The 20631-nt window shown below is 40.7% G+C and overlaps 1 protein-coding gene across 3 annotated transcripts in view; it reads left to right on the top strand.

Annotated features, from left to right (window-relative positions):
• BMPER (BMP binding endothelial regulator) overlaps positions 1-20631 on the top strand; it is a 249037-nt gene that overhangs the window by 127577 nt on the left and 100829 nt on the right. For all 3 annotated transcript variants that reach the window (XM_035020890.1, XM_035020891.1, XM_035020892.1), the window contains exons 7-11: positions 1009-1108; positions 6421-6530; positions 10235-10375; positions 12507-12611; positions 15896-15941. In XM_035020890.1, coding sequence (XP_034876781.1) covers positions 1009-1108; positions 6421-6530; positions 10235-10375; positions 12507-12611; positions 15896-15941 — 502 coding nt within the window. The remainder of the gene's footprint in view (positions 1-1008; positions 1109-6420; positions 6531-10234; positions 10376-12506; positions 12612-15895; positions 15942-20631) is intronic.

The following is a 20631-nucleotide window of genomic DNA, read 5'->3' on the forward strand; positions in this document are numbered from 1 at the left end:
CAGGATAGTTTTCACATGAGCCTTACAAGGGTGTTGGATGTAAATTGACTGGAAAGCACTTTTTTTTTTTTTCCCCTGCCCCAGCTTTCTGAAGATTCAATTACAAGTTGCTGAGGCTGGAAAAACAGATGCCTCTGGTGAGGCATTGAGGAGGGGGAGTAGGCATGCTGCATCTTCGAGTTGTGGGGAGGGGAGAGAGATTGAGGGCCAGAGGAGGTGGGGGCGTGCTGAGGTAAAGAAGGAAAGAAAGGGTGTCAGAAAAGAGGAAAGGGCAGAGAATGAGGGGCAGGGAAAAATTTGAAGGCTCTAGAACTTCTCCCATAGGCAGCTGAGCCTTTGCCATTCCTTCCAATATCAATCATCATTTGCCGTCTACTTATGATAGAAACAGGTTTGGTTAGCTGAGTGAATTCAGTGAAATGGTTCTTCCGAATATTGGCTTTCAGCATATCCATTTTCAGCAGTCTGGCTACTTCTTTAAATCCGAGCCTCATTGAGTCATGCTAGCAACACCTTTAAGCTGTGGCAGGAAGGGAAGTATTCTTGGAGGAAGATGTCTGCAGAACCTACAGAAAGATGGGGGTCTGAAAGAGGAGGAATTCTCAGTAAAATCCAGAGGGGATTGCTTGCTTGGGGGTTGGAAAGAGAGGCCAACTTGTCCTGGTTTGCCCAAGACTTTCCCAGGTTTAGTACTGAAAGCCTCTAATCTCCGGCAAACTGAGATGGTTGGCTAGTCCTGAGAAGGAAAAAGATAAATAAAAGTGGTGTTGGGTGGGGAGAAGTGATGCTGTAATCTCTTCAGGGACAGTCTTTTTGAGGATGTAGTTCGTGTGGCCTACAGGGAAGATAAATGGAGAGTTGGGAGAAATTACACAGATGTGAGTAGTCGCCCCAGGGACCTAATACAGGGAAGGCCCTAGGTTTGTTCCAGACATCTTGATTATATGATATATATGCACTTACTTTTCTAAATGTGCTTTTTTTTCTCTCTCTCTCTCTTTTCTTCAGGGAGGCAGGACACAGTGCGTGAGAGAAGTCTGTCCCATTCTCTCCTGTCCTCAGCACCTTAGCCACACTCCCCCAGGACAGTGCTGTCCCAAATGTTTGGGTGAGTGACTGTTTTCAGGTCAAAGAACAAAGTAATTCTTGGGAGTTTCTGCTGAGAGTCTTCATTCACGTTGTTGTGTTGGGGTTCTCAGGTTGTCCTAGTTCATGGCTTATTAGGAATAACTGCTTCTTCTGATTATAGGAGTTCATCTCTTTTCTGATTTCTCTACAGGGGTTTCTTTTCTTTCTTTCTTTTTTTTTTTTTTTAAGATTTTATGTATTTATTTGGCACAGAGAGAGAGAGAGAGCACAAGCAGGGGGAGGGGCAGGCAGAGGGAAAGGGAGAAGCAGGGAGCCCGATGCGGGGCTCAATCCCAGCACCCTGAGATCATGACCTGAGCTGAAAGCAGATGCTTAACTGACTGAGCCACCCAGGCACCCCATCTACAGGGGTTACTTCTCTCTTGTCTTCCCGTGTATCTGTAAACCTGGTTCACCAGACAACCTGGGATAATAGCTCCTGATTGAGAGAACAGTGTGGAAGAAACTATCTTTCATTGGGCATATGATGATCAGTAGAAATGACTAGTATTTTAAAGGCATATGAAGTTAACATATGGAGGAACATAGGCCAGTGTTACTTTTAGAGGCAAAAACAGGCCAGAGGATAACACCAAAAGCAAGAGGTTTGGAAAGGAAAGATGAAAAATAGCCAACAAAAAAAGGAGGATTATTCATTTCTTGTTGAGCATTTACTATGTCCTAGGCACCGTGCAAAGCACTCTATATGCTTTTTCTCATTAAAGTTTCTCAGGAAGCTATGCTGTGTAGGTGCTAAATTTATCATTCTGCTGTGTAATGTAGGTGCTCTGGTTAGTATTATTGCAGGAGAGGGGAGTAGATTCCTAGAAGGTGCCACAGCTAGTGAGTTACGGAGCTGATGCCTGAACGTGAGTCCCTGTGATTCCTAAGACTGTGCTTTAACCTGCTGCTGCTCAGCCTCCCTGGGGATGCGGAGAGTGGCACACACGTTGCTAACTGAAAAGAGACAGCCTGTGATGGAGAGTCTCTAGAGCAAGAGATCCTTTGGCACTTGTTTATAATCCGTACGCCAGCTTCTTACACGTGATCTTCAAACTCCTGAGTTAGTAGAGGTCAGACTAAGATTCAAATAAAAATACTTTGGCCCAGCATATGAATACAATAGAACATCTCCCACTAGAATCCCCCAGCAACCCCACTCAACTCTCCAGGGATCCTTGAGGAAGTTAACACATGTCCTAGTCACCACTGGCTTTGTGTTTCTGCTCCTGTTATTTCTCTCTTTATTTTCTTCCTTCTCCTCCTCCTTCTCAGATAATAACTTCTCCTCCTTCGCCTCTGCTGCTCTCCTTCTTCCTCCCCCTTCCCTTCCTCCCTCCTTCTCCTTCTTCTTTTTCTTCTTCTCCTCATCCTTCTCCTCCTCCTTTAACATCATCTTGTACTTCCAGGGACACTCGCTCTCCAGTCTTTCCACATTCTATGGTGTTGTTGAATCAAGGCTCATGTAGTAGATTTTACTGAAGGCTTGCAGTCCATGAGGAGGGTGATTAAAGAAGAACAGCAAACAACATGAAATGAAACCTTAAACTCCCTTTGTTCTTCAAAGGTTTTAACTATTTTGCCTAAATTAGGAGAGTATCACTGTTTATCTTTTATTTGGGACCCAGCCTCCTATCAGTTATTGTTCACACCCCCTTTTTATTTTTTATTTTTTTGATTCCTCTTTCCTTTCCATCACAGTTTGCTCTTGTCAATTCCAGAACACCCTGTTGATGGATGTTTTTCATTCCCAGCTTATCACAGCGATAGCCTGAGTCTGTCTTTCTACAACCAAGTGGTCAGATAAAGATACCTTGTTGAATGAAGGCAGTTTTCTCTTCTTTGAGGGATTTTTCTGCCAACTCTTCATCTAATAATGTGTACACACACACACACACGCACATATTTTTTAAGTAACTATGAAATAATTAAAAGAACAAAGAAGAATTATTTAGACATGCCTGATTAAAGACATTTCCACTGAGATATGTGCTTCCTGGGTTGCCAATGTGTGCTTGCTTGTACCCCTGGCACAGAGTTAGCTGCTTCACTGTGGTTGAAATCATCACGCTTTTGGTCGTGGTGGACACAGCATTCCATCTAAGCAGGAAAGTCATCACAGAGGAAGTGGCATTTGGGGCCTGACATTGAAGATAAGTAGGTTTGATTAATGCTTTGAAGCCCGGACGGTGGATGTGCTGAGTCAGCTCAGAAACTTCTCATATGAGCAATGGCTGTTGTATTGAATGCAGATTTTTTTTGTCCACTTGTGGTCATAAGACAGACTACAAAAGGAATGGCAAGTCTTAGGAAACTTGAAAATCATAATTCTCCCAAATGAGACCTTTTTTGATTGACCTAAACCCAGTGGAATAATGTGGAAATGGCTTAAATTAGGCTGTATATGGAGTCTCTGAACCACTCTTTTGAATGTTTTATCTTATTTTGGGCCATGATGACTTTGGGATTAAGGTAAGATTTTATGTTCCTCGGGGGTAAAAAGAAACATACCCATACAATAAAAGACAGAAAGGAAAAAAAGTAAACATTAGGATACCTTCTAGATCCTGAAATCTTAGACTAATTAGACTTTTGGCTGGTTGGACACCAATTTGCTGTTAAATATTCCTTTGACTAGGATTCATTTACATGACATACCTCTGCCTTTTGCACTGCAACATTCTCTTCCTCTCTTTCTCATTTTCAAGGAAGAGACCCATCAGAGGTTTGTGTACATTGAACACCCAGTGCACCTCTCAGAGTGACACAGCCTAGGATCATACTGGAATTTTACTACTGCTAATAATGATAATACTCATTATCTGCCACTTATGGGGGGGTGTGTAATGAATGCCAGGCTCCGTGATAAAAGCTTTACATCAGTGTTTTTAGGTAAAAATTATATATATTTAAAGATTTTATTTATTTATTTGACAGAGAGAGACACAGTGAGAGAGGGAACACAAGCAGGGGGAGTGGGAGAGGGAGAAGCAGGCTTCCCGCCGAGCAGGGAGCCTGATGCGGGGCTCGATCCCAGGACCCTGGGATCATGACCTGAGCCGAAGGCAGGCGCTTAACCACTGAGCCACCCAGGCGCCCCTGGTAAAAATTATATTTTATTGGGTGATAATCTAGGTAATTGTTCACATTTGTTCAGGGGGATAAACTTGTTGAGGAGTCTTTTTGTTCAGTGATCTACTGATGCATCATCAATCCACCAATCCATCCATCCATTTGTTCACCATTCATTCATTCAGCCATGCCACAGTACTGAGCACTATAAATGTAGTAAAAGCTACAAGCTGTGGGAACACAGGAAGGGGCTGCTCATTCTAAGAGGTAAAAGGGCTTCTGAGGAGGTCATGTGGAGCTCAGCCATAAAGAAGATATATTTTGATTGGTGGAGAAAGAAGCTTGACCATATTTATATATTTATATCCTGCCTCTTGCCAAAAAGGATTTAAGGCCACTTATAAAATACATGAAACACATGTAGATAAAAGTTGGGAAAAGGCAAACCAGGTTATCACATTTGTAAAAATTGCTGAATTGAAACAGAACTATTTTTAATTCTTGAAGGATAGAAAAACATCTCTGATAGATTAATATAGAGGACAGTGTTTATAGCAGTGAAAAATGACATCACCATCATTTTTATAGTAAATACAAAAAAGAAAAAAAGATATGCTTAGGGATGTTGCTTATATCAGAGTATCTTAAAACCAAGATGTGATGCAACAGAAGTGATTTCTAATGGGGTGGGTGGCCTGCACACAGCTTCCTGATGCTTCAGGGCCTAGAAGAAAGAACTGGAGAAAGGCTGAATTTTGTATTTTGCAGGTAATCCTCTAATTTAGTCTCTAAGTTCTCACAAGCTTCAAGAAACCCAGGACCTGGGTGTACACATAAGAATACCCATCTTAGTTGGGTTATTAATACTTGCTAGGTGCAAAAATACAGTCATTTAGCTAAATTGTCTAACCATGAAAGGGATTTTGGTTGTATACACTGGTATCAGAATTGTAGGTAGTGAGGGTCATGTATTATCGCGAGGAGGTATTATTGGTACCATCTTACAAGTGACCTAAGTGAGGCCTGGAGAAATACTCAAGGTCACTAGGGGGTCCATATGTGGGACCCAGGTTATAACTTACTGCCATCTTTTGAGGCAAGTTTACTTCTGGTAGTAAGAACTAAACTAATGATTTAATTCTGTATGTATACTTATTCTAGCCTTGAAGTTGACTCTAGCAGGAAGATAGAATTTTTCTTGACTCCTATTGATGGTAATTCCAACAATTCTAATTCTGAGAGTAGCATTTAGTATGTGCCTATAGGTATTTTCAGCATTTCACTGGGCCTCCTGATAAATAGAGATTGCTTTTAATCTTTTTTATAAGAAAAAAGAGTATAGATGTAAATCTAAGGAGTGAACCTTTGACTTCTTAACTCAGTCCTTGATTCAAGTAACATGTCAGGGATGTTTTTATATGCTCCAGGGAGTAGATGCTCATACACTGAAAGAAAGGAGGAAATTGGATTGTAGTCTTTATTTGGGTTTGCTTTTTTATGGCCCTTTTGGTCACCAATCAGATCTTCACATCAGGGAAAACCAAGCTAATTCTACAGAGGTGCGATGCCTATGAAAGCTTGGGCACTTGGCATGTGGGTTGGAGTCTGCCTTTATGCACATTTTGAGTTAGTGCCATCCTTTATACCCGTGGACTTGCCATTTCTCCAACCGAGATGCAATATCACTTCTTTTCGCTCATTCTAGTTCTTCTTGGGATATCTTTACTCCTTTTGCCTCTTCCCTGCCAATACCTTCTTTCTGGATAATTTTACTTGTTCTTTAAAATGCAGCTCAGGCATTACATCTTCTAAGAAATCTTCTCTGTCCTCCCTGTCCCTACATTTCCCATATTGGCTTCTTTCCACAACTTACCGTATTGTTGTGTTGAAATCATTTTTTGTGGGTTTGTCTCACCAGTAGACTGTGAGCTCCGTGAGGGCAGGTCAACATAGACCTGGTCATCTTGGTTCACTATAATGGTAATAAAGATTTGTTGAACTTACAAGAGTCAGTGTGGAATCAAACTCTTTATAACAGAAGCTCTCTACATTAATGACTCCAGGGGATTCCCTGGGAACATCTGACCCAGGACTATTTTTGTGCAACATATTTACCTGCTCTTGTGAAAATGTTTAACAGCCCTGTGATATAATTATTGATGACAAAGTGGGACATCCTGGCTTCTGTCTTGCTTACACCATGCTGTTGCTTCCCTCTAGGTCAGAGGAAAGTGTTTGACCTCCCATTTGGAAGCTGCCTCTTTCGCAGTGACGTTTATGACAATGGATCTTCATTTCTCTACGATAACTGCACTGCATGCACCTGCCAGGTAATGTGGTTCTGAGGGGCTGAGGTCCAACAATGCAGTTGGGGTTTTATTTTTATTTATTTATTTCTTTTTAAATGATTTTATTTATTTGACAGAGAGAGACACAGCGAGAGAGGGAACACAAGCAGGGGGAGTGGGAGAGGGAGAAGCAGGCTTCCAGCTGAGCAGAGAGCCCGAGGCGGGGCTCCATCCCAGGACCCCGGCATCATGACCTGAGCCGAAGGCAGACGCTTAATGACTGAGCCACCCAGGCACCCCGGGGTTTTATTGTTAACATTATAGCCATGTGTTACAAGTAACACAATGTGTTACTTACTGGAAGGAGGCATTTTCAATGCCATTTTACTAGTTGAGATCATACTCAAAGTCACGAGGAAGTTAAAACATAGGACCCAAATTACAATTCACTGTTATCTTCCCAGGACCTACAAGTTAGGTTCCAGAGGTGAGAAATAAAGTCTGAGGGGGCTATCCTGAAGTACTTTCTAAAATCAGACAAATAGATGTGGCAGTGTTCTCTGGCTCTAACTATCAAAGATGAATTCTCTGACACACCTCGCAATAAAAATGACTTTAATCACATTCAAGAGGAAAGAAAGGCGTGGATTTACAGTTTATCACAAAGATAAACCTGATAGTTTGGGAAGAGAGTATTTATGCATTGTTCATTGTACCATTTCTTACCTGAGGCATTGCTTGCTTTTCTCCAAAGGCAACCAGAGGTCTAATGACTGGTAAAGAAAGAATTCCACAGCTCCAGAATTTTATTTTATTTTTATTATTTTTTTTAAGATTTTATTTATTTATTTGACAGAGAGAGACACAGCGAGAGAGGGAACACAAGCAGGGGGAGTGGGAGAGGAAGAAGCAGGCTTCCTGCGGAGCAGGGAGCCCAATGCGGGGCTCGATCCCAGGACCCCGAGATCATGACCTGAGCCGAAGGCAGATGCTTAATGACTGAGCCACCCAGGCGCCCCCAGAATTTTAAAGGGGTGTACATCACACATTAATTGACTGTGCTTATGCAGTGATTTATTTTTAAAACCAAGAAGAGAATCATTTTAATGGGAGATTTTAGGATCATTCATTAGTGAGTTAACCCAAACATCTGTGTGACATGAATTTAGAATAATGCATTTCGGTGGTGATGGTTGTTGTTTTGTTTTTAATAGCTAAAGCACTAGAGAGGGAAAGAGGAGTTTTGCTCAATGTCAGCTATGAGTCAGTAGCTAGGATTAGAGTTCAGAAGTTCCTGATTATTTGAGGCATGCTTTGTTAAGTAGCATGGACTCCTTCAGGAGGGTGGCTGAATAGGGGCTGAACTGTCTGTTCCTTGGCACTGAACACTGAGTATTTCCTAAGCCTGAGAATACTTTCCTCAGGCTCCTTCCTCTAGTTGTGGTTTATACTATCCTATGCTAAACATATAGCCACTCCTTCTGTGTGCCTTGGCCTCCATCCTCCAGACTTTTCTTGCTCTCCAGGAATTTTACAGGTTATAGCTTCCTCTTGAGGGTACTGAACCTTTGATGAAACATATCACATCCTCAGTTCTCTTAATTGCAGGAGAGCAGACTGAGAATCCGTTATGCTTGCAGTGCTTTGGGTCTCATGGATTCTTTGAGAGAAGATTAGGCAATATGTCCCCGTGCTCAAAAAGGTGTAATTAATATTGTTCCTTCAAGGGGCTGTCTTTTCTCAGAGTATGCGTTTACTGCCATCTTTGGAAAACTGGATGCTCAAAGTCATTTTGGATAATCAGTATTATTTTCTGTCTGCTTAGAGCTTCCCTCTTCAGCATCTCCACCCAGTGCCATGGCAGGTGCAGGAAATTGTTCAATAGTACTCTGAGCACAGTATGGTTTCAGGTCTTTGTGCCTTCAGATCTGATGATTCCTCCACCTGGAGTGTATCCTCATCTTCTTTCAATCTGATTAGCAAATTCCTCTTCATACACAACAGCCTATCTCACATGTTACCTCCTCTGGGGAGGCTTTCCTGACTCACATAGGTAGGTAATTACCCCTCTTTTCTGTTACCTCTATACCTTTACTAATTCTGTTTACTACATTATATTGCAATTTATTTGTTCCCACGGTTCTCTCTCTCCTTTTGCTCTGTGAACTCCTTGTAGACAGAAGCACATCCATCCATCTCTGTATTCTCATTGCTTAAACTACTGCCAGGCATATGATCTAATGTGTGCCGTGTGTGTGTGTGTGCGTGTGTGTAATGAAAGGTGGGAAATCTATTACTGCGAAGTATGTATTACTTGAGAGCTAGGGAGTGCGCTGTTTTCAAACTAGAAATCAAGACGTGCAGCTTGGCAACATATTTTTCCCCAGTTTATGAGTTGACCTATAATAATTTCTATGTGCCAGAAACTGTGGCAAGTGCTTTACATATTTCATTTAAATTGCACAATAAACCTGAGGAGCAGGTACTCTCACCTCCATTTTGAAGATGAGGAATCTGAGGCTCAAGGAGATGGATTTGCGTAAGATAACACACCTAATAAATGAACGGTCTTGTCCAATGCTAAATCCTATCCATAATCTGATGTGGTAGAACCTTAAAAATAAAACACAACTAATGCCATTTTTAAAAGGATTATCTCATTGTCATATTAATCTTAGATGGATAGGTCAGTAGGAGTATAGTGGATGAATACTAGGAATACTTCTTGAAGTCATAGGATTAACAGAGGAGCTATAGAAGTTACAAAAATTGATTGACACAACCTGTTTAAGTGAGCTCTCTCTCAACGCTAACCAACAGGAGAGGGCTTGGTCTCGTTTCCCTGCCATCGGTCTCCCACTAACTCCACACTGTGAGGGGATTGCCCATCTACCTGGGACACCGCTTTCCTCCATCCCTGCCTGCCACCGAGTCTCACAAAAGTTTTGCTCTTACATTCATTCCAGCTGACAACCTACTCCAGTAAAATTGCAACTTGTTGGCTGGGGAACTAAACAAGTTTACTTTTCTTGAACAGCTCTGAATTTTTCTTCAATGTGTTGAATAAATCAGTAGACACAATTTACTTCGCTATTGTGTTCATGCGATGCCACTTCTTTAGAAAGCAAGCCATACCTTTTAAAGTTACAGATATAAACTCGTCACTCCCAGGGGGTAAGTGGCCTGATGAAGGTTACATACTTTATGGAGGAGCCCTAGAGCCCAGGCCCAGTTTTGGACTTGCTCGTTCAGTTCTTCTGTGAACATAGAACACACTAAGGAATTTCATCTTGAGGAGGAACAGTAGCTCCTAGTGTTTACTTTTTGATTAGATACCATGCCTTTATGCTAAACTCCCTGAAGGTGGCATAAAGCCCTGGAGGAGACCCGAGAGAGCAAAGTTCATGAAGGACGTGCAAGAGGAAAAGGGCAGGAAGAAGGAAACTGGTGAGCCACACGCTGGCTGGAGTGGAACCAGAAGTTTCTTGAACATTAAGTTGTAGACAGTTGGAAGGTAGCGAAGGTATATCACACTTCTCATAGCTTCTTCATCTTCTTATCCAGATACCTCATCAACAAATAACATTTTGAAGGGAAAGAGAGATTTATTGCAACAAGTTACAGTGTGATATCTTCAGAATATGTTTTAAAGCAGTTAGTTGTAGGTTGTTAAAAGGCAGGTCAGGTGGGATGTTTGGTAGAGATGGAAAACATTTTTAATTTCTGGTTTGCCCTCGGGCCCCCAGGACTCCACCGTGGTGTGTAAGAAGAAGTGCTCCCACCCTGGTGGCTGCATCAGAGGGGAGGAGATGTGTTGTGAAGAGTGCCTCCTGCGCATGCCTCCGGAGGACATCAAGGTGTGCAAGTTTGGCAACAAGATTTTCCGGGTATGTCACAAGCCAAGCGCCTGGGAACCACTATACTATACGGGAATGTAGAAAGCTCCAGACAAAAGGCAGGCCAGAGTAATCCATATTTTGTAGACACATATGTCGTGTGTGTATATATGCAAATGTAATTATTTATATCGCAATATTATATATACATATATTTAAGATCAAATACACGTGGGGCAGAGAAGCAACTGTTTGGAAAAATGGGTTTTTTTGGCTTTATTTTTGCTTTACAAAGTATTTTAAGCCTGTGAAACATGATCACCACATGTGCAGGGCCAGTGACTGGGACTGAGCTGAAGACGGTGCTGTTCTGGGTGCCCTAATGACTGGGGGCATCTCATTCAGTTAGAGATGCTCAGTATCCCTTTCCAAGATCCTGATGGTTCTATAGCTTAATACTTCTAGAATTTTTTACAAAGCTTCTTTTTCAAAGAGAGACTTTTCTCACTTGGAAGATGCTCAGGTGAGGATGTTGAAGCCAGCGCAGCTGCTGAGCAAAGGTGAGAGAACCTTGCCCCAACTGAGCCACCAGGGTTGGCCACTGACCGTCTGCTACTCGTCAACTGCTACCCATAGTTCTCTGTTAGCTCAGTTGGGCAGTGACCATGTAAACATCAGAATGAAGATTGTTTTCTTTGTCCAAAGGGCTTTCTATCTGGTCTGTTGGGTGGAGGGAGTCTTTCTGTACCTGAAGGTGCCACCTCAGGACATTCCTGAGACCGAGAACTACAGAATCAAGTCAGACGTGGAAGCTCCTCATCCTGCACTTAGCCAGATTTCCTTTTACATTGACAGAGTTGGAGGGAGAGTCTTGATTCCTATGCAATCAGTAAGAAGACATGATGGGTCATGCCCAAAGGAAGGGGGTCGTGTGTGTGTTGTATTTACACCAGCCTCTCAGAGCCACTCATGTGTCCCTTTAACATAAAGTCATCCTCCATTTCCCGAGCACCTGGATGCAATAGACTCCCTCTCATGCTGGTATTGTGTGCAAAGTGCTTTCAAGGCCCTGGATACAAAGGTTCCTTTATGTGATGAGGCTTAAAATAATTTGCAGAGAGTCATCTTTGAAACACCAAGTCCTAGAAATGTGTACTCAGAGAATTTGGACTAGTCAGATGCCCTTTAAGACAGATTCAGTTAGTTCTTTCTCTCCTGAGAAATAAAAGGCTCTAGTAGTCCTTAATATAGCTTCAAAAAATGAGAAGGAAGAGGAAAAGGAGCAGTCATCATCAAAATCTGAGCTAGTTTCTCTGTTTTTAACAAAACTCGCTGCTTATATTTACAAACCCAGGAAGGAATCCTTGTTTTGTTTTCAGACCCATCTCTCGTGCATGTAATCTACTTTTCCCCAAGCTGGGCCGTGCGTCCCTGCACATTCTCTAGAGGAACGGGGCTTCTTGTGGCTGGGTATTTGGCAATTGCATATCATAAATTCGGTGAGCCAAAAATATTCCTCAAAAAGCCTGGGTTAGAAAATGTGTTCCAAGGTGCTAACCAGCTTTTTGGGAGCAGAGGATCTGACAGGCAGGGACACATTATCTTGGAGTATTCTGTCTGGGCTCCACATATTTGGATGGCTTGCTGATCAGGTGTCTGCCTGGGCAATGAGAGTCCTTTGAATTAGCCTCTGTTCTTTGCATGTTCATGTCCTATGTGGTCCAGAACCATGTCACGCCTGGGAACAAACTAACCACTTTTGTACATCTCAACCGTTGGTGTCTGGGACAGCTTAAACATTTCAGTTCTATCAAACAGGAAAATGAGAGCTTTGCTACTGCATCATGTATGAAAACTCATGTTTGTCTTCCAGGGTGAAGCTAAGTAAACAATGCAGGAGGAGCAAGATGCAAATATGATTTGGTTAGATGCACAAGAATTCTTTTTCTATCCTGGAGAGGGCACACACACACACACACGCACACACACATGCGCGTGCGCGCGCACACACACACACACACACAAACCCTCCAATTGCAGAGACATCTCAGGGTAATTTAGTCTGATGATGGATCCCTCACTCAGGGTAAGAAATGCTCTCCTTGGCAGAGAAATCCCAGCCTGTTGGATTAGCTCCCATCAGCCTCCAGCTGATAGCAGAATCCTGTGCTCTCTCCTGTAGGATGGAGAGATGTGGTCCTCTGTTAACTGCACCATCTGTGCTTGTGTGAAAGGCAAGACAGAGTGTCGAAAGAAGCAGTGTGTTCCCGTCAGCAGCTGCCCGCAGGTATGTCTGGAATGCAGGTTGGTTTTTTTCTTTACCTTAAGGTCTTGGGAAACACCCTACATGTGGCATGGTCACATGCCATCTTCTGAACACAGAATCCAGATCCACTGATACTTCCAGGTTCCTGGACAGCCACAACCCCCTTTGCAAGGCTCACTCCTTTTTTGCACTTTCCACCCAGATTCTAGTCTCGCATGAAAATAGCTCTTAACCTTTCACTTGTCCCAAATCTCCTATTCCTCATTGACTTTTCCCACTTCTTTGTTTCAATGTCTCCAACTCCTGTTAGATCTGCTCTCTTGTTCCTTTTGTTGGGTTTTCCATTGAACAGCCCTCCCATTTTTCTCTTCTCTTTCTCTCTTCTCAAATTAGGGATTTCTTCCCTTAGTCTTTCAAAGTAGTATGTAGTCGTTTAGTAATAAACTCCTCGAGAGGTTTCTCTGGCAGCCTAGCAGCACCCCCGACCCCTTTGCTGCATTTTCCTTCCCTAACCCTGGCCTCTGTCGTAGCCCCAAATGGAAATAGTGCCCCTATGGAAATATCTCTTTTCAGAAACGCACAGTTCCAGAACTCCGAAGAAAGCTGCCATTATCTTCCAAAGCATGAGCTTCATTGACTTCACCTCGGCAACTTGAAACCTCTCAAGGTTTTATGCATTTTGGGAAAATGTCAAACCTATTCAGTACCTTCCAGTGAATGAAAAAAATATATCCATATATTCAGGGCATGTCCTCCCTTCTCTGTTATAGACAGCTTTTAATTTTATTCACATCTGTTATTATTATAAACAAAAAGTTGCTGTTTTTACTTGAGTGCCAAATGAGGCACGAAAAAAACAACAGCTGTTGCTATTGCACAACTGAATGAAGGGGGGAGAAAAAAAAGGAAAAAAACCCCAAACCAACCCTAATTAGTCTTGCTTTAAAAAGCCTCAGACATAAAACTGAAAACCTCCCATGAAAGAAAAAAAAAAGGAGATACAATAAGTAGACTTGAACATGGTCTGCTTATAAATATTCATTGGGAAAAATGGGACCACATCATTTATGCCAGTCCTTGGGGAACCCTCACTGCTAATGAACTCAGGCAGCACATGTTGGTAATAATAGGCTTCCTTATTCTGCAAGACAAAAACAGGATGCTGTGCCAACCTGGTGGCTCAAGTAACTAGCCTCAGCAGGCCGTGGTGGGGTTTCCAGCTTGACTGGGGTCCCCCGGCTTGTGGCAGGCTTGATGGGTTTCATTGTCCTCTTGCTGTGGGGAGGTCAACGTTCTTCATGTCAGCGGCATCTCATTAGCATCTCCTCTTTGACGACCTCATTTGGGCCAGGAGCATCCATCTCTCCAAGTGCAGACCTTTCCCCCACCTCACCCCTCCTGGTCTTGTCGAAGCTTGTCCCGCCGGGCTCCTGCCCCAAGGGCCACGTTTCTGTTTCTAGGCATCCTTCCAGCTGTTCCTCAGGGGCCAGCACAAGGACTTTGGAAGATAACTTAGTTCTACCGTGGAAATCCTGTTAAATGCTTATTTCCCCTCCCTTGCATTGCCTGGGGAAATTAAAAAAAGTGTGTGTGTGTGTGTGTGTGTGTGTGTGTTTGAAGAAGCAGACTCTATTCCCTGCTCTATCTTTCCTGACTGCTACTCATCTCTTTTTCCAGAAGTGTGTGTGCCTTGTTGAAGAAGGGTTTCCTGTCTATCCTCCCTGACAGACCCCACTCTCCCTCAACCCCCCCCTCATCCCCAGCCCTGAGGAAAAGGAGCGCCTTTGGTGACAGGGCTGTGAGGGGTTCCAGTGGGGACAGGTTGTTTATAACACTGCCGTCTCATCATCACTGATACGTACTGCGACTTTCCCTATGGTCGCAGGACTTACCCTGTTTAATGTTGAGACCACCCCTCTGAGTTGGGTGCTAGACAACTTCTTACCAGTGAGGTCACAACGTATCCAGAGTTCCACAGCTAGTTACATAGAACTTGGGAGCCTAGACTTCATAGCTTGTGCTTGACTTATTCCTTATGTGATTCAGTGAGATTACCAGCTCCACTCAGTTTCAGGAGAAGGGAGATGGCAGTTTCTGCCAAGGTGCAGATGTAGGGAATCATATAGTCAGCCTTTGTTGGGGCCTTTGTTCAAGTAGCTCTGCCTCCTGATAGAGCACTTTACTGCACTCCCCTGGGGCCACCACTCCAGCGGCCCCAACCGACCTCAGTTGGTCTTTTCTTCAACTGCTTTCGGTCACAAGACTCCGAAGGGGGCCTCTGTGCCAAATAGAAATAGATAATCGAGCTCTAGGCAATGAAAATACATCATAATGCCCCAAACCAGGGAGGGCTGAGTGGGCCCGAGTTTTAAGCCTCTTTCAAAGTTGTCATAGTCTTTAATGTACCATTTTAGCCCTGGCTGATGCAAAAATGAATGAGGCGTGGTTCTAGTTCTTCAGTTATCAACCAGCATTTTAAAAGTCCCTATGATTTTTTTTTTTTGAGTGCCTAAATCTATTCTTTGTGCAGTTGACCGCTAATGGCAATTGACCACATTTCTTTTTCTCTGTGAGTCTCATTGAGTCAGAGACAAGACAGTGACATTCTCTGATACGGACCCTGAGAATACGTTTCCTCCTTTTAATGCCATGCATTAAAAAAAAATTAGAAGAAATGAAATATAGGAGATTACACTGTATTTCCAGAAAGGTAATGGAAAATTACTCAGCATTTCAAAACCCTCAGCTTCATTGGCTTTGACTGTGTAACAGTGACTTAACATAGATAGCATACCACTTTCTGAAAGAAGAAATCTGACTGAATTTGTTCTGTAGCACAGATAATTGTCCATATCCATAGGCCTGTGCTTGGGATATGATTTATTGTTTGAAACAGGCCCCTCTGACAAGCAAAGACAGAATTGAGAGGTTGACAGATGATTCCCATTTTTATGTGTGTATGCTTTGTCTCTAGAGGAGACAATGGATATCAATGAAAAGGTTGAATCCAGACTGTCTCCATCTTCCCCCCATTTGAGAAAAATCACACCAGTGAGCCCCTTGGATATTATATTTCTCAGAGGATAAGAACAGGAAAGCTTTCTGAATGACTTTGCCTGCATTAGAACCTGATACTTCAAAGTTCATTTTTGCCATCATCATCACTGTCTGGGCATCAAGTTCAAATACAGCTTGGACTGATTTCATTGGTTTAGCTGGTATTAGATTTAAAACAAGAGTTTTGTCCTCAGCAGACCCTGCTTCTTAACATTAAATTTGTTTGTTTTTCTTTCCCTCTTGATTAGGGTAAAATTCTCAACAGAAAAGGATGCTGTCCTATTTGCACTGAAAGTAAGTTTATTCCTTTGGAAATTGCTATTAATATTTGTTTCACACTTTATAATTCAACAAGAAAAATGGTGGTGTAAGTTTTGGCACATTTTGTGTCTCTTGGTATGGGATGGGATCACCCCACTTTCCTCCAGACACTTCAAGTCGATTGTAACCCTCTCAAAATAGGCCAAAATTGAGATGTTTCCATTAGAAATTGTTGCTAATAGAAATTTAGAAGTTAAATGGTCTGATGAGGTTTTAAGAAGGACCAGATAACTTAATATGCATTTTAACTAATAGCATCTGCAGTCATAGCAGTTAAGGTGATATCCAGTAAGACAAACAATATACATACTCTGGGAGGGATTTTCCTTCTATCATTATAAAGCCAAACAGCTACACTTCCTTCTCCCCACCCTCACCCTCTTTACCATTTCACTTGTGCACATCCAGTGTTACTGTTGGCGAAGCGAAGCGAGGTCTTTAGACTGGCGATCGTTTGCCACACTGTTATTTTTAAACTGAGTTTTTGAAGATTCTCTCTACCATGGCTTATTCCGAAAGCTGGCTGAGATTGCACTACTAATCATTTAGACAGAGCAGAGCAACAAGATCAATGTTAGCCACACATGTTGACATGTGACTTGGAAACTGCTATTTTTGTCCTTTTCAAATTCATACAGTTTTGAGACAGCTGATATTTTTGTTTGTTTAATAAGCTTCATGTGTACAGCTTTATAATTCGACATCTGTATACACTACAAAGTATCACCACAAGTCTAGTTACCATCTATCACCGTAGAGTTGACTTTCTTCATCCATTTCACACACACACACCCTCCCCCATCCACTTCCCCTCTGGCAACCACTCCTCTGTTCTCTGTATCTCTGAGTTTGTTTTTATTTTATTTTATTTTTTTGTTTTAGATGACACATATGAGTGAAATCATGTGGTATGTGTCTTTCTTCATCTGACTTATTTCACTTAGCATAATACCCCCAAGGTCCATCCATGTCGTTACAAATGCAAGATTTCATTCTTTTTTTATGGCTGAGTAATATTCCATTGTATAAATATACCACATCTTTATCCATTCACGTATCAATAGACACTTAGGTTGTTCCCATATCTTGGCTATTGCAGATAATACTGCAATGAATATAGAAGTGCATATATTTTTTCAAATTAGTGTTTGTATTCTTCAGATAAATACCCAGAAGTAGAATAGCTGAATCATATGGTAGAATTTTTTGAGGAATCTGTATACTATTTTCCATACTGGTTGCACCAATTTACACTCCCGCCAACAGTGGATGAGAGTTCCCTTCTCTCCACACCCTTTCTAACACTTGTTTATCTCTTGTCTTTTTGATAATAGCCATTCTAACAGGTGTGAGGTAATATCTTATTGTGGTTGTGATTTTCATTTCCATAATGGTTAGTGATGTTGAGCATCTTTTCATGTGCCTGCTGGACATCTGGATGTCTTCTCTGGAGAAATGTCTATTCAGAGCCTTTGCCCCTTTTTTTAAATTGGGTTGTTTGTTTTTTTGTTATTGAATTGTACGAGTTCCTTATGTATTTTGGATATTAACCCTTTATCAGATATATGGTATACAAATATCTTCTCTCATTCAGTAAGTTGTCTTTTCATTTTGAAGATGGTTTCCTTTGTTGTGCAGAAGCTTTTTAGCTTGATGTAGTCCCATTTGTTTATTTTTGCTTCTGTTTTTCTTGCCTTTGGGGTCAGATTCACAAAGATGTCGCTAAGACTGATGTCAAGGAGCATATTGCCTATGTTTTCTTATAGGAATTTTGTGGTTTTAGGTCTTACAGTCAAGTCTTTAAATCCATTTGAGTTCATTTTTGTGTATAGTGAAATGTAGTGGTCTAGTTTCATTCTTTTGCATGTGGCTGTTCAGTTTTCCTACAATTATTTATTGAAGAGATTGTCCTTTCTCCATTGTATCTTTTTGGCTCCTTTGTCATACATTAATTGTCCATATATGTGTGGGTTTATTTCTGGGCTCTCAGTTCTGTTCCATTGATCTGTATTCTGTTTTTGTACCAAAAAAATATGATTACTAGAGCTTTATAGTATGGTTTGAAATCAGGGAGTATGATACCTCCAGTTTTGTTTTTGTTTCTCAAGATTACTTTGGTTATTTGAAGTCTTTTGTGTTTCCATACAAATTTTAGTATTATTTGTTCTAGTTCTGTGAAAAATGCTATTGGTATTTTGATAGGGAGTATATTGAATCTGTAGATTGCTTTGGGTAGTATGGACATTGTAACAATATTCGTTCTTCTAATGTATGAGCATGAAATATTCTTCCATTTATTTGTGTCTTCAGTTTCTTTCATCAATGTTTTATACTTCAGTGTGCAGGTCTTTCACTTCCTTGGTTATAGTTATTTCTGGATATTTTATTCTTTTTGATGCAATTATATGTGAAAATTAAAAAAAAATTTCTTTCTGATGTTCTGTTGTTAGTGTATAGAAATGCCACAGATTTCTGTATATTGATTTTATACTCTGCAATTTTACTACATTCGTTTTTTCGTTCTAAGTGTTTTTTGGTGGTTTCTTTAGTGTTTTAGATGAATATATAGTATTATATCATCTGCAAATAATGACAGTTTTTCTTCTCCCTTTCTGATTTGGATGGCTTTTATTTCTTTTTCTGGCCTAATTGTTTTGGGTAGGTACTTCCAATACTATGTGGTAAGAGGGGGCATTCTTATCTGGTTCCTGATCTTAGAAGAAAAACTTTTAGATTTTCATAGTTGAGTATGATGTTAGCTGTAGGATTGTTATATATGTCTTAATATTGAGATATGTTTCCTCTATATGCACTTCGTTGAGAGTTTTTATCATAAATGGATGTTGAATATTATCAAATGCTTTTTCTACATCTGTTAAGATTATTTTTATCCTTAATTTTGTTAATATGGTGTATCCCATTGATTGATTTGTGGTTGTTGAACCATCCTTGAATCCCTGGAATAAATCCTACTTGATTGTGGTATGTGATCCTTTTAATGTACTGTTGCATTTGATTTGCTGGTATTTTGTTGAGGATTTTTGCATCTATGTTTATCAAGGTATTGGCCTGTAATTTTCTTTTTGTATCAAGGTATTGGCCTGTAATTTTCTTTTTGTGGTGTCCTTATCTGGTTTTGGTATCAGGGTAATGCTAGCCATAACATGTGTTTGGAAGCTTTTCCTCCTCTTCAATTTTTTTTGAAAAGTTTGAGACTAGGTATTAAATTTTTGAATGTTTGGTAGAATTTACTAGTGAAGCTATTTGGTCCTGAATTTTTGTTTGTTGGGAGGTTTTCAATTATCGTTTCAATTTCCTTATTAGTAATTCATCTATTCAGATTTTCTATTTCTTCCTGATTCGGTGTTAGAAGACTGTATGTTTCTAGGAATTTATCTATTTCTTCCAGGATGTCTAAGAGTTCGTTTGGCATGCAATTGATCATAGTAGTGTCTTATTACCCTTTGTATTTCTCTGAGATCAATTGTTACTTCTCCGCTTTCATTTATGATTTTATTTCTTTGAGTCTCCTTTCTTTTTTTTCTTGGCTAGTTTAGCTAAAGTTTTGTCAATTTTGTTTGTTTTTTCAAAGAACTTAATTTCATTGATCATTTTTGTTGCGTTTTTAGTCCTGACTTCATTTATTTCCACTGTGATCTTTGTTACTTCCTTCTACTAATTTTGGGCTTTGTTTGTCCTTATTATTTTTTTTAGTTCCTTTAGGTGTAAAGTTAAATTGTTTATTTGAGATTTTTCCTGTTTCTTGAGATAGGTCTGTATTGCTATGAACTTCCCTCTTAGAACCACTTTTGCAGCGTTCCACAGATTTTGATATGTTGCATTTCTGTTTTCCTTTGTCTCTAGTTATTTTTGGATTTTTCCTTTGATTTCTCTGATGACCCATTGGTTGTTTAGTAGCATGTTGTTTAGTTTTCATGCTTTTGTATTTCCCATTTTTTGTAATTGGAATTTATAATTAATTAATTGTAATTTGATTTCTAGTTCCATATCATTGTGGTTGGAAAAGATGCTTGATATTATTTCAGTTTTCTTGAGTTTATTGGGACTTTTGTGGTGCAACGTGTGATCTGTCCTGGAGAATGTTCCATGTACACTTGAGAAGAATGTGTGTTCTGCTAGTTTGGGATGGTATGTTCTGCATGTATCTATTAAGTCCATCTGGTCTAATGTGTTGTTTAAGGCTGATGTTTCCTTATGGATTTTTTTGTCAGAATAATCTATCCATTGATGAAAATGTGATATTAAAGTCTTCTGCTATTATTGTATTACTTTCAGTTTCTCCCTTTAGTTCTGTTAATATTTGCTTTATGTATTTTGGTGCTCTTATGTTGGGTGCATATATAATAAATTAATAAAGCACTTAAATAAACATAACATTAACATAAAAATGTTATATCTTTTTTCTGGTTTGACACTTTTATCATTATATAATGCTCTTCTTTGCCTTTTATCATAGTCTTTGTGTTAAAGTCTATTTTGGGGGCACCTGGGTGGCTCAGTTGGTTAAGCATCTGACTCTTGATTTTGGCTTAGGTCATGATCTCAGGGTCGTGGGATCGAGCCCCATGTGGGATTCTGCACTCAGTGCAGAGTCTGCTTGTCCCTCTCCCTCTGCTTCTCCCCTGACTTGCATGTATGTGCT

The sequence above is a fragment of the Mirounga leonina genome, unplaced genomic scaffold (assembly GCF_011800145.1).
Source record: "Mirounga leonina isolate KUSES-001 unplaced genomic scaffold, KU_Mleo_1.0 Mir_174, whole genome shotgun sequence".
Classification (NCBI taxonomy): domain Eukaryota; kingdom Metazoa; phylum Chordata; class Mammalia; order Carnivora; family Phocidae; genus Mirounga; species Mirounga leonina.